This window comes from Amia ocellicauda, chromosome 11 (genome assembly GCF_036373705.1).
Source record: "Amia ocellicauda isolate fAmiCal2 chromosome 11, fAmiCal2.hap1, whole genome shotgun sequence".
In the NCBI taxonomy this organism is placed as follows: Eukaryota; Metazoa; Chordata; class Actinopteri; order Amiiformes; family Amiidae; genus Amia; species Amia ocellicauda.
The window spans coordinates 20,958,418-20,972,885 of record NC_089860.1 but is presented as its reverse complement, the minus strand read 5'-3'; the positions used below and the strand labels follow the sequence as shown (position 1 = coordinate 20,972,885).

At 37.4% G+C, this 14,468-nt stretch overlaps 3 protein-coding genes across 9 annotated transcripts in view; all 3 read right to left on the bottom strand.

The window, feature by feature from the left end:
- The window catches only part of fnip1 (folliculin interacting protein 1), a 28,055-nt gene extending 24,835 nt beyond the window's left edge, over positions 1-3,220 (bottom strand). For both annotated transcript variants that reach the window (XM_066716894.1, XM_066716895.1), the window contains exon 1: positions 3,041-3,220. In XM_066716894.1, coding sequence (XP_066572991.1) covers positions 3,041-3,129 — 89 coding nt within the window. In that variant the 5' untranslated portion in view covers positions 3,130-3,220. The remainder of the gene's footprint in view (positions 1-3,040) is intronic.
- Positions 3,221-3,667: 447 nt separating this feature from the next.
- On the bottom strand, positions 3,668-10,775 carry LOC136762786 (uncharacterized). Its single transcript, XM_066716330.1, has 14 exons — positions 10,701-10,775; positions 9,997-10,111; positions 9,643-9,733; positions 9,234-9,288; positions 8,797-8,851; positions 8,454-8,591; positions 8,074-8,202; positions 7,636-7,672; positions 6,973-7,031; positions 6,706-6,800; positions 5,994-6,392; positions 5,701-5,790; positions 4,652-4,766; positions 3,668-3,934 (listed from the first exon to the last, which is right to left on the bottom strand). Exons 1-14 carry the CDS (start codon positions 10,749-10,751, stop codon positions 3,831-3,833), a joined length of 1,533 nt encoding a protein of 510 aa, XP_066572427.1. The 5' UTR covers positions 10,752-10,775; the 3' UTR covers positions 3,668-3,830.
- Positions 10,776-11,176: 401 nt separating this feature from the next.
- Positions 11,177-14,468, bottom strand: part of acsl6 (acyl-CoA synthetase long chain family member 6) — a 70,770-nt gene continuing 67,478 nt past the window's right edge. For all 6 annotated transcript variants that reach the window (XM_066716878.1, XM_066716882.1, XM_066716879.1 and 3 more), the window contains one exon: positions 11,177-14,239. In XM_066716878.1, coding sequence (XP_066572975.1) covers positions 14,099-14,239 — 141 coding nt within the window. In that variant the 3' untranslated portion in view covers positions 11,177-14,098. The remainder of the gene's footprint in view (positions 14,240-14,468) is intronic.

Here is a 14,468-nt window from a genome sequence, read left to right as displayed (position 1 = left end):
TTTCCTACAGGAAAAAAAATAATAAGCAAAAAGGAAAATCAGGTGTTGTTTTAAGGTCAGCTTTATTGTAAGCCAGTAGTTCTGAGAAGTGTCTAACCAACTCAGAATAGCTCCCATCAGAACTTGATGACAGGCTGACTTAACAGTTAAACATTGGTCTGATGAGCAACTGCACAGTCACAGCACATGTATAGGAATGAAGGCACATAAACAGGGCTACAGTACAAATGGACAAAGTCCCCAAGACTGTGTAGAGATTTTACGTCTTCTCTTAAGATCATAAACCTTTTAATTTTCTTTAGAGGGCACCATTATCTAAACTATAGCTTTACGGGAATGGGAAATGACTTTCACTTTTCAAAGGTATGGAAAGGAAATACACAACAACTATCAATGGTTTTAAACAACTCAAGAAAGAAACAACTACTATATAGGGAATGCTATATTGTAAGCAAAGGTTTTGGTATGACATTCAAAATTACAACCTAAGACTAGGAGTCCACAACCAATAACGTCAGACACTCAGTTATACATGATACATTTGTATCTCTCAGTCCGATATACCTTTTGTTAAATTTCACTGAAGAATAAAGAGTAAAAACAAATCTAATTTATAAATAATGAAGGCGTGACTCAACTTATGGATGACCAGCCAGAGAGGATCAAGGTACTCACACCTTCTATGACTTCACTGCACAATTCGCAATGACTTGAAAAATTAAACAAATGCAAACTCTCCTCCCTAAGCCGAGTAGATTAATGCCCTGGGTTACGCATGTATAAATAAATGCAGATGCATGTTTCAGGTTCTGTTAGTAGGTCATCCCTGGTATTCATGAGAATTACATTTTCCTTAAATGATTTTCAGGCCTTGGTACTATTTTGTTTAATGTGGAGAAAAATGGATAGGCTACATGAACATTTCAAAGACCTACAATATAGGCCCTATTTTGTGGAAACAGTGTAACATATTCTGTATCAAACTCTTAAATGTGGTTTTCTTAGTAGATTATGCAAAAGAAACTATGCAGGATTATCAATCGCAACTCTGAAAGGTCAAAAGAGCATTCGGGTTGCAAGAACAATTCTTTAATCCAATCTATAAAGGAACATCTACAAACTACCTCTTACGAAATTAAGTTTTTTGCAGAACTCATTTTTCTTGTGAATTCATGTGGTAATGAATTCACAAAACTTCCTTAAAAACAAAACAAACAAAAAAATGTATAAAGTTTGGGGACACAGCAGCCCTCATTACAGCAACAAAAATATCTTACGTATAAATTTAATAAAAGGGAAAGACCCTTTTGACAACACACCATTCATTCAAGGCAGGAATGGAAAGCATTAAGTTTCATTTACGGTAAAATCAAGTACTTATAAAGATAAAAATAAAAACACCCACCCCTTTTCTCTTTACACTCAAACAATTTGATATAAATTCTCAAACTTTAAATTCATGCTGTGGGAGGAGGAGTCTTATCCCTGTGTGTATGTGAAGTATGTTCAGATACATTTAGCAAGGAATATTTTAGAAGCTGTGAGGATTTCAATAGTGCTGTATGAAACGGTGTGTTACTGCCAGGAAAAATGTTCAGGCTTCAGGGTCAGGGGTGGATTATAACCTGGACTGAATGACGAAGGCTGCAATGTAGCTGACGTTGAGAATACAGTTTATTGCATTTAAAATATCTCTGGTCCGCTGTAGGTTTTATGACAAAGGATTGTTTAGCTACAGAAATGCAGGGGTGAGAGGCATTTATTAAGGGCACATTGCACGTGTTTGTGAATAGTAGTTTACTACCTACAGTACATAGCAGCCAGTTCACATTACACAAGGCAGCAAGACAAACATGTCTCTTACCTTACCAGGAAACTGTGACAAAGTGAAATTAAAAGTCAGCTATGACATGTCATCCCCCATACTAGTAAATGTTTTATTGAGCATTTACTGAATGTTAATTGTGAAACATAAAATGTTATCTTAAATCCTAACATAAAATTGCAGGTAGCCAAAAAATGTACAAAACAAATACAATAAAAGCAACATAAATAATCAATTCTGTTGTAGTGGCATTAACTGTGAGCCATGTGAAGAGTCCAGGCGGATCCTGTACGAGCCTACATTTTAAACCCCACAAAATACCATTTACCACATGTTTAAATCAGCATTCACCTTTACTACGAGATCCCAAATACAGACCAGAACTATAGGTAAAACACACACAGACAGTCAGTACAACAGACTAGAAACACATCTTGCAAGTCTCCAGGAAGCATAACCTCAAAAAAAGGTAGTCTGACAGCGGTTGCGTTAGGCAACTTGTCTTGTGATTGATGATTGACACAGAGCAAAAAGAAAAAAACAAAAACATGATGTACAATGCAAAGGAAACGCATTCCTTGCAGTTTCCCAAACCAAAGGCTCAATTTTAAGCATGATATAGATATGCACAGGCCATCCTAGCATTGAAAAATGTGCACTGGCATCAGAGATCTGCAATACACCGCAGCCCGTCAACAACCAGGCGACACAAATCACTATGACGAAGCCCGTCGAGCTCAACTCAACCCTGAGCCCAGCCTGAAGCGCGCAGCAGGGACAGCCCACAGCCCTCGGGTAGTCATCCTCACGGTCCTATCAACAAAACACCAAGGCTGCTTTCTCAAACGTGCGTGGATTTACCACATCTCGCTCAATCGTCGTTGTTTTCCGCCTTAAATGAGATCACAGCCGCTAATTAGCCTACATTACACACTCGCGGACGGCAGCACCACCTTCCAGACACACACGACTGCCCCCAAAGTAAACTTAAATGTAAACACAAATGAACGCAAAATATACCTTCACACAGACTGTCTTATATTATAGTCAATATGTCCACGAATAAAGCACTGAACCAAAAGACAAACGGCTCACTTTGCGATTACCAGGACCCTGACACGACACAACAACAAAACCACGCTGGACTCACGTTATCTGCAGCCAGCGCAGCCATACTACGAAACCTCAGATAATGAAGCGTTTAATATCACGTACCTGAAGGTCTGCTCCTCTTTACTGCACTTCGGGGGCGGCGAGCAAGCATTTCTTTTATTAAAAAGTTTTTGAAACAACGTCGGAGGCATTTTGTACCAAATGTTTTTGGTACAAAATGTATCTTTCTTGCCAATCCACACACACACCTAGTTCCTTGAAACTAACTCCATTTGTGTCACAGTCATATGACAGGCATTAGTCACGCAAACTGCCAGGAAACACGGCTGGATTTTCTGATTGGACAAAACAACAGCCCCGCGATTTTAAGCCACGGGATTGGCTGTTATTTATGGCATTGCACCACGTGGTCAGAGGAATTGCTGTGTTGATGTTTTGGCGTGCAGCTGGGTTACACACTAACTGTGCAGTAATCTGTGAAAAGCAAGCTACCTAAACGGAATAATGTAATACTTTATGTTACATTATACATGCGTGTATTAATCTATGTATGCAGCAAATCTCTTTAAAGACCTACATATCAAACACTGCAAGAAGTATAGTTTCACTGCATTATATAACAGCAATTAACCCAGAAATACTATCTAGTTCAAATAGTTATTTGGTAATTCTACAAACATTTTTCGATTTATTTTGAAAGCAACAATTTATTCAAGGTTTACACTCAGATTTGTCCCTTTTTTCAACATGTATCAATTCTATTTACATTCATTTCCATTGTTATTAATTATATACATTTACATCCATATTTTACACATTTTTAACAGATAAACAAGAACTTACATGTGAGCTAAATACAACAAAAACTAAACCATCATATCCATCCAAAGTGCTAATCTTTAAATTTCATTCCATTCAGATCGATTCTTTCACATTTATGAATAAAGCCTTTGGTATCTGGACCTGGTGGGAAATATCTGTAAGGCAGATGAGTACCTGAAAAGAAAGAAGACTAAGATTTAAAAAGTGTGTTTTCTGATGAGGTGCAATTATGACTTTTTAACTCAAACTGTGAACTTGGTTAACTTTCTCATATTTCAGTAACCTTGGACTGCCATGAACTGTTTTCAGAACTACATACAAAGCAGCAGTCAAAAAAAGCACAATGAGAAGATGTGTTAAGATTAATTGTTACACTATTAAATTTTCAAAGTATATAATAATTACTATAGTCTGTTTAGTACACACAATATTACCAAAAGTATCTGTGGACATAAAAAACAGTTGTTCTTTAATAGACCAACCTTTGCCTTAGCAGTCCTAGAAGTGGCTGTTGCTATCCTAGATAAAGGCCAGACTTCTGGTTTCCCTGTTCCCCCGTTTGCATAATCCAAGTCCGTAAAATTCATTAGACTGATCTACACCACCCCATCCAGTATTCCCCCCACTGGACTAAAACAAATCTTTAGCAAATGATGACGACAAATGTGGCAACCGAATACCATTTGAAATTAACAGCTCCGATATGCCATATGGACAGGAAGTGGCTGTCACCAGCTCCCAATTGCCTTTATGTCGGCTACTTCACCACACATGCCCTCTATGTAGCACGAGGGGCACTGCTACAATCCACTACTGGTGGGGGAGGCTTGTGCCAATGTCTCTGCTAATATGGCATGCATACAATCTATAAACACATATACAGACATGTACCCGTTTCATCCCGTGTAACCTCTGACTCTTTAATGCCCATCCTCTCCAGGAACTTGGATGGATCGGTGGTGACGGTTAACCAATTAATCTCCACTTCCTCCTCCCGAAATGGGACCTTCATGAACAAGACCATATACTTTCAGTTAGTTTCATTGTTATTACTACACCTCTGAACATATCTCAAATGGATCTCAAGTAATAATTAATCAAATAATGGCTACAGATGTTCTTATACTGTCTGTCCAATGTACAGAGTTCCTGTAGCAGAAATATATAAAATTATATTGATGACAAGAAAGACGAGAAGTCTTCTCAGGGCAGTATTGCCCTCTACTGGAATTCAAAGAGCACCAGCATATATTTTTACTCAGTTTTGAAACATGTCCAGTGCTGTATTAATAAGTTGCAACATAATATATTTGTTTTGATCAGATTTAAAGGTGGGAATTAATATGATGCACTTGAGTCAATGCGGCAGAACTGTGAATGACATCTCAAATTTCAAAAGTGCTGGTCCAAGGTTAAGGTTAATACTGGGACTTACGAATGGTTGAGGTCAAATATAATTAGGAGATCTTTGGTACAAATAGTCAAAGTTATGTTTAGGTTGGTTAAGAGTAAAACTTGAATGGACGCCTTAGAAAGTTGAAGCGTATAGCTTTGATTTGGGTCTGGGCTGTCTTAGGCTTCCATGTAAATGTAGGCTTCTATTAAGTTTGAGAATGCGTTTCTACTGGGTTAACTAAAATGTTAAGCTGATTGGGCAGACCATCAATCTTGTGTTGGTTAGGGTGGGGGTTCTGGCTTTTTCTAGGGCAACTAGTCGGGTGGGTATCTTAAACCTCATTCCAGGCTCACATGAGACAGTTAAAAAACCTACTGACTTTGTCACCTCCTAATACCAGCTCCTAGCCTAAACCTAATTCCTGTCCACCCCTACCACGCGTTTCAGTGACATGGACGGATAGCAGGATAGTAATTTCATATGAATGTAAACTAGGCATTAGTCTGCTGTTAGGAAGCATCAGAAGCAATCAGATCTGTCCAACCTTCATTAGGAATGGTTTGATGCGATGAACAGTCCAAGGCACTCGGGTCATGTATTCCTCTTCATTTACTGACACACCGTTGATTTCTCTCTGATAAGAACAAATAATAATAGTAATTCAATATAAATCTAATATTTCTTCCATCCCTTTTAAAGGTCTTATGGCCAATTCAAAGGAAAGAGACTACATCATCCAAAGTCGTGCATCTGTTTCAAGTGGGGTGCACGGTCCAATCAACAACATAGCACAGAAGAAAAATGAGAGTCTGTTGTTGATTTATGAAAGAAACTTACAGGGGATGGACTGTGTCTCTTGGAGAAGTATTTGCTTTGACGCTCTGGAAGATTTACACTGTGAGGTTCAGACTTTGATGAGGGCCTCACATATTCAGCTGCCTTTAAGGAACTGGGAAAATGTCTGCTTGTGCTTCTTCCCTTCTCTCTTTTCTCAGCTTCTCTTCTCTCCTCTCCATCATTTGCCTTCTCTGGAACAGTCTGCCAGCTGTCCTTCTTCTGTCCTTCAGAAGCCGCTATCTTCTCAGGTTCACAAACAGACATCACCTTTTCAATGACTTGCTTGGTTGTAACTTTAGTGTCACAGCTCATTCCAGGGCTTTGGAAAGTCTTTTCCATTATTACAGATTCCTTGAAAGTGACCTTCTTTCGACACTTGACAGGTCGGAATGCTTGTCTCTTTAAAGAAATTTAAACACAAGTGCAGAACGTATATATACAGAACTAAAGGGAGCAACTTACTTATATTCTCACACCCACAGTTTATAACCATTATTACTTGGCAATCTATACACTCATTCAATTCCTTAATAAAAGTATATCATTTTTGCACACTTTTATAAACAAACATTACAAATGATAATACTTAAAAAAAAAAAACTAAAATATTCCATGAAATGCAGATTCAGAAATTACCATTTCTATATATTAAAAAAAGAGGACCATAAACCCAAATTAAATAGTGCGCCATTATTAGTGTAAGTATACGTACCTTTTTGGGTTGTTTAAATGGGATAGGAACTTCAACAGTTATTCGGGATTCTCGAGTTATCTCTTGCGTCACATAAAAATTTGTGACAATTTTTCCTGTAGACGAACAGTCACTTTTCAGAAACAGTTAGTGCAAATCCATTTAATTTTAACTTTTTATTTTTCAGATTTCATAAAACACAACACAAGCAAATAAGCCAAATACTGCAGTATTACACATCCATTTGTTGAACTGCTAGAATTAAATGAAGTGTGGAATCATAAATACCAGACACTGAAGTTGCACAGGTAACTGAAGATGCTTTTGTTGTTCCTGGCATCGCATTTCTAAAACAATTACAAAGGGGTATCAAACAAATTCAAAGACATTCTGTACAATCAAAGAACAGAATTATAATGAAAAAAACTGTATCTATGAGAACTATGTACACACTGATATGAATTGTAAAAATGGAAAAATATTGGAAATGTGAAAAGTGAAACACTCATCAAAGGATGAGCTTAAGTATTTTCACAAAGATAGTCAATACTTCTTAATAACCAACCATGTAAGTAAACGCAGGAACTGTCAAGTATGGCTTTACACTTTTAATCAAGAGCTCACAAAAATGCTATACAATCTGGTAAGAAATCAAAGAGCCTATCTTGTTTAGATAGAATGCTTGCCTATATGCTTTAAAATTAAATAAAAAAGAAACATACATATAGATACATAGATTATAGATATAGATACAGACTGGCAATTCACCATTTTGGGATGTGTCATAATAAAGCAAAATCAAACACTTGTACAAGTAAAAATCGATTTCTTGAGGAAAATACCAGGTAGTACAGAGACGAGTCTAGGTTCTCTTTGAATCTTTGGTCTGTTTCTTGAGAACCTTTCCAAATAAACACATAAACACAAAAAACACAAACAAAACAACTGTACCTGGTCTGAATGTCTTCATTATTCTCCTCCGACAACTCTACAGAGATTAAATGACATTAAACACTTGAAGTGAGGTCTGTCCACATTACAACACACATGAACTACCCACAAGCATCAGCCACATACTAGGAAGCTATCTGGCAACGGGACGAATTGGAATTACAAGTAAAAATGTACATGAAAAATCTAAAATTAAAAGCAGAGCAAAAGTAAACACATCTACGTTATGATTCTTCCACCGCTTGCCACTTTATACCAGTATACTGTTAGAAGTGTTGGGGACATTATTTGAGGTGTACATTTCTGTCATAGAAACTAGAGTTGATATGGAACAGTGTAGTACTTATGTTCAATGTAACAATGAATACTGGAGATGATGACAATTTGCTCTATTCCTTGTACCAGCATCGCACAGGGAGGTCATACTGAAGCAGTTACCTAAGATGTCAGACAGGTTGAGGGGCTGCTTCATATTTATATCAACCGCATGACTGGTGTCAAGAAGGGTAGAGTTCCTGATCTCTTCACAGGTATATTCATCTTCATCAAGGAAGTCAAATGCCTCTTCTGCAAAGCCCAAAAATATTCAACATGCTTTCATATTATGAGGAGATGCAATACAAGAAACAAGGCTCGCTGCTTTCCCAATTTCACATACAGATAAAGTGTAGCAACAAGGAAATTAATATAACTGTATACAAGAACATCCAGTGTCCTCTCTATGTGTTGTAATTAAACCAGGCACGGGCTGATGTTTCCTCTTTTTTTGGCTGGGAGGGTTTTGCCCTGCCCCAAATTAATTGCGCAGGAGTACATACCAAGGCAGTCACTTTTACGAAAGACTTCTGGTGAAGAGAGGCTGCTCTCTGAAGAGTCTGACAAGGATGGCATGTCAGGCAAATCAGAATCCATGCAAGCAAGGAAAAAGGTGGACACTCCAGATGGCAGAATCATTTCTGTCATCCGGCAAAGAAAAAACATTACACGGTATCTAGGAAAGCAAACAGCATTACCTCAACACTGCACGCAATGACAGCAAACGACCAGCAGTCAGTTAGAGAGAATACCTTGAGTGTGCGAGACTAAAATACAAATATATCCCAATTATTTAAGCACTTGATAATCCTAATACTATATGATCATTCTCACAGGAACGCATACCTGAGGTACTGTCGCTATTTACAGAGCCACTTGCACAGCTGCTGTAAGTCGACTCCTGAAATACAGAATATAAAAAGCTCTACTCTGTGTGATTTTTGCAAAGAAAAGATAACTACCATGGACTCTATAGAGTAAAACTTAAAGAGGAGGATCGGAAGCAGTACACTATCAAAACATTACCTTTCAAACTAAGACGGGAGCTTTTTAATTCAAAAGTATTATTTCTACCAAGAAAATAAAACAATAAAAGGAGTAATTTCACAATTAGTTTTGCATTTGCTCTCTACAGCTCTGGAGAAAATTGAGAGAGCACTTAACATTGATTTCTGAACTTGGAGTGGTCTCACTTTTTTCCAGAGCTGTATATACCGACAGTAAAAATAACACCACCGCTAGTTTAAGGAAACAACGTGACCAAGGCTACGAAAAGAACCTACTTTCTGCACTGAGACGCTTGCCAGCCCTCTGGGTTTGTCAGTTTGCACGATGAATCTGGAAATGCAGTTATTTGGATACAAGTCGTTGTGCTCACAACTTTATGAACAACAAATGAATGTGAGTTTAACAGCCAAGGACACTAAAAACTCAACCAAAGACACCTTAAAATAATTGAATCCTCTCTATGTCCAATGAAAACATGTCTGAGCCATTTAGTTTGCAGGTATTACACAGTGCATGTAAGAAAAAGAGAAGACTAAGTTTACAGTAGGCAAAAGGAGTAAGGATGTAAACTTTGAAAAGCTCTCCCTCAAGTTCCAACACTTGCTACCGGCTCATCAGATCAGCTACCTCTCCAGGCACTGAAGGGCTGCAGTACGCCCGTCTTATCAAGCTAGATATACCCACTCCTGCGGAGATGAGGGGGACTCGTTGATGGGGGTGAGGTGTAGGCTGCCCTTCGCATCGGGCAGGTTCACTTGGAAAACCCTCTGTCGCTCTGAGGAAGAACAATGCAACGGGACCGTGTTAGTCCAGGGTCTTACCCGATTTTCATCCTGTAGAAACACTGCTCGACACAGAATCACCTGCCTGCAACGCACAAGCACTCCACATTGGACACATGCTGATAATACAGACACGTCTATCAGAGGTACAACTAATACTAATGTCATAACAGAGACATCTACCCATTTCAAACTGACATTGAAGAGGCTGTTTAGAAAAGAAACCCAGTGCAGCAGTGCGGGACAGGAGACCTACTTGTCCTCTGAGGGGCAGGTGTGGACCACAGCCCTCTGCTGGAGGAGGATCTGCCCAGGCGGGGCGACTGATTCCCTGCCATGTCGCGCAGTTTCTGCTTCTTTACCATTTTGTTCTGTAATGATGAAACATATAATCTCCCTGACACCATGTGTTGTTTTTCTGGGATACACAGCAATGTAACTTGTGCAGAATTCATGTTAAAAGCGGTAAATCTGCGATGTAATCAAGTTACTCATTTCTATCCTACAACTTGGGTCCACGTGTTTTTATTCATTTTAATCTAAAAACGCACTAATTGGTCCGACGGAAGATTGTTTTTATAATTATTATATTTTTGCGGTAGATGAAATGTTTGCCGTTTAGCGGCACATGGACGTAGGTGCGCAAGATGGCATTTAGTTCAGTAAAGTAATGCATCACGTGTAGCTACAATTGTTCAAATTAGACACATTGCATACATGTAAATAATAGTTGTTTATAATCATAATCATATCAATAATAATATTAATAATAATAATAGGTGTTACTGATGAAATAAAAATGGAAATATCATTGGCTGTTTTCGACAGTTATGATAATTAAATAAAAAACGTCTCTCACTTTAGTTTAAACACACACACACATATACATACATATATATATATATGAACGATGTTAAATATAGATTTTAATGTGTATGAATCGAAGCAATCGTCACTCACGTCCGCTCCAGGACCACAGCAGCAGGACTGAGCGCCGCTCTGCGGGGTCATGACCTCAGAGCTGCGCCCCCTGGTGGAGCCTGCAGCCCGGCGTCACTGCTCTTCAATGGGCCTGAAAATCGGTTTATAATGTGCCTGTTCTAAATCAATGTGCATACATTATTTTTTAGGAGGGGGGGTGGTTGTTCTTTGCAGAAGTAATGTAACATTTCTGTAAACAATTCTCAATGCATTGTTTTCTAAAATTCGTTTAAGTGTTCTGCAGTTAATTGGAAATGTAGCCAAATACTGTGTGTGCACAGACAGATAGATATATAGACATAGTACATACATACATACATACATACATACATACATACATACATACATGCTAGCTTCACCTAATACACACACACTTAATCCCAGCAAATTATGCAGCTGTTTTAACACAGGAATTTAAAAGATACATTTCTCAATAAGGAAACAGACAGAAAAGGTGTTTGAGATTCACGTTTATTTAACTGTAAGCTCTACAAATTAAATTACAGCTTTGGCTGTTAAATGTAAATGTATTTCCATTCCACAAGATAAAATATAATATCTCTTTTTTTTTGCCCCCCAACTTACATAACTTTCATTTAACTGTGTTATAAAACACTGCAAACTAGTTTTGAATAGAATTCTTCTGTACCATATGGAATTGTTGCCTTCATAGAACTTTAGAAGCGTTTTCATAAGGACATTGCAAATATATTTCATTGCAGAGGATTACAAAAATAAAACAAAAGAAAAACATTCTGTAGTACGTATAATGATAACTCTTTTTTGTTTCATGCAATGTGGTTAACTAAATTATTTAAAAAAATCATCTATATATGTATAAGACATTTTATTTACTCTTGGTCATTTTTACAGATGCTATATACACGTTGGTTTAAATATCTTGCACTTCATGCTTTTTCCTTTTTTTAAGAATACATTCATCAGTTTGATGTTTTAGTCCTTTTTTTTCTTCATTTTTCTTCCAGCATGTCACCTGGCACCCAGAAACATGTTTAAAGGCTGGGCTTAGTTTGCCATGCACAAATCTTGCTTTCAATATCTTCTCTTTTTACATTCATATCACAGGAGAACTGTACAAACATGCGTGCGCTTAAATGTACAATATACAAACATAGTTTTCATACCTGTACATGGGTTTCATGTTTTATTGAATTATTGATTCCTTGTGTCAAAGGTCAGATATATGGAATATGGGCATCTCAATTTTATTCTTTACTCAATATAAATTTCAGTGCTTTCCATTGAATGTTAGATATGTGTTTTATTTTTCTTTCAAAGAGGATTTTGATAATCCCCAGTCCCTTCACACAACACTGCTTCCCTACTTTGGACTGAAATACATTAATTGTGAAGAATAGAAAGGGAGATTAATGTTGCTTTAGCCCTGAGAAATTAATTTCAAAAATCATTTCAGCAACTTCACCAGAAAAACAAAAAGAGGTTTCAGAGTAGTTGCAATATTACTTTTTTGAAAGATACTGAACTTAAGCAAGTCACGATTGACATGGAAAATAAATCATACCTACAGAATATAAGTAAAGGGTTTAGTTCTGTGGTCATTATTTTACACGTCATAATCTGTGCCACATTAAATAAATAAACACCTCAGGACAATATTTGATTAAAAACAACAACAAGCGATTTCCAAAGGGAAACAAGTCAATAAGCTGGAAAATAATATATTTCACCAGAAAGTATAAAACACCCTGATCTTAAATTACAGTAATCACAGTTTCCAATTTGAAATTAGGTTGTTTCCCCCAAATCCTTAAATATGTTCACTGACTGTGGTTTTCATTGTATTTTTCGTTATTTACATTTATGAAAATATGCAACCATTCTCTGAAATGTTGCTGAGAAACGAAATAAGGTTTGGTGTACAAAATTGTCCTCAACAGATACTAATCTATTCAACTTTAAATTAAGACAATGGAATTGAATAGGTCAGACAAGCTATTTTTACAACAGTAAATCATTTGGAAGAGATTGAAATCCATGGAATTCCTACTGCTGTTTTGTCCTTGAGAGTCCCTGACCTGCGTCCAGTAAGAGAAACAATATCTGCATCTTAATTAGAGGTAACCTTCCCACTGAAATCTGAAGGTGAAAGTGGAAGGGACTGAGAATACAACAGTACAAAAGAGATAGGGGGGCAAGGGGACGGGGGGACGGGGGCGGGGGTCTTCCAGTCATTGTGGAGAGATGTAGATTAATTCATACATCAAATCTATTTCTTATTACTTGATGCTTCACTATGATATCAACTTTCAGCAATCAGTATGTATGCTGCATTTAAGAGAACATTTTAACTATGTGTAAAAAAAAAAAAAAAGCGGACCACCATTGAAACAAGATGTATTTGAATGAGTCATTTGTATTGTTTCAATCCACAGCAACACATAGGAAAAAACACACCCCCATGTTAAAATACATATTCTTTACACTAGTAATAGTACACTCACTTCAAGTTTTACGTAGATACTGTTACACCTCCTGAAGAGGTGCAAAGAATAAATTAAGATCATGTATCTTTTTTCAGAATGTATCTTTATTTTACGTTACATAACTCCCATCCATTCCTAGTGCTGTTATCATGTGATATCAGGAAATATTTTGCTTATTGCCAGCTGCATATATTACTGATACACTTGAAATCACACTTCTCCCTACACTTAGAAGACCTTTTCAGTATGTTTGCTGAACATTTCTTCCATTTTTATATTAATTGAATGGAAATACTTTCGGGTTGTGCGAATCTCAGTTATAAGAAAGGTCTTCATTAACCCAGATTTTAATTTGAGTAGAACCTTTCTGGTTTCATTATTCAGTGGAGCTTGAAGATCTTAAGTGTATTAGAATTGCAGTGTAAGAGACTGCAGTGCCTTTTACCGTGAACCTATAACCCAGAATTTGTCTTTGGCCAAGCCAGCCTGGGGCCTGCTATTAGTGCAAGTCCTTCAGCCTCCGTCTACACTCATGTTTTAAATTGAGTGGATTAATAGATTCATTTTGATGTACGTATCAAAATCATGTTTTTTGGTGTGCACAAAAAAAAAAAAATCACCCAACTTAAAAAAAAAAATGGTCAGAGCACAAGTTGTTGTTGGGGATAAATCAAATTTGGTCTTAGCTATACTGTACCACATTCGGGTTCCAGAGAGAAAGTTGCTCGTAAGATAACGCCATCGCTGACTTCAGAAGTTAAAAATAGAACCAGATTTTTCTTCTTTCTTTGTTCACAGTTGTATGCTGTGCATTTGTGTGTTTTCTTTTATAAATGAAGAGTTAAGGACAAGTGGTTTATATACAGCAATATTGCTAATAGTCTCTGAAACCAGGGCATGTGCATGTTTCATTTACATCGAGATGTTGGCGTACAGCTGCTCTATTTTCTCCTTAAAGAACTCTCTCAGTTCTGGTCTCTTTGCCTTTAACGTCGGTGTCAGGAGTCCGTTCTGTATTGAAAACATTTCGCTGTGGATGTAGATATCCTTGACCTAGCGGAAGAGAAAGGCTGCGTTAGTCTGGACACAGTGTGACTGTCAGTGTCAGGAATGCGTCACTGGAATCACTTCAGTCTTTATAAGTGGGCTGATATGTTCAGTCAGGCTAAAACGTCGAGAGTATTGGCATGAATGTTCCTCTACAGCTCAGTACCTTAACGATTCATTTTATTTTGTCTTATCTTGAATCAAATGCAAAACAGAGATGATATCCTGCTGTTAC

Bases quoted from the DNA above. Each gene is read 5' to 3' on its own strand.
- LOC136762786 (XM_066716330.1), bottom strand. From the start codon at position 10,751: ATGACCCCGCAGAGCGGCGCTCAGTCCTGCTGCTGTGGTCCTGGAGCG. The intron at 8,592-8,796 runs GTATGCGTTCCT...GCCGGATGACAG, and splicing joins AAATAGCGACAGTACCTCAG to AAATGATTCTGCCATCTGGA. The intron at 6,393-6,705 runs GTACGTATACTT...ATTTCTTTAAAG, and splicing joins CATTTAAACAACCCAAAAAG to AGACAAGCATTCCGACCTGT.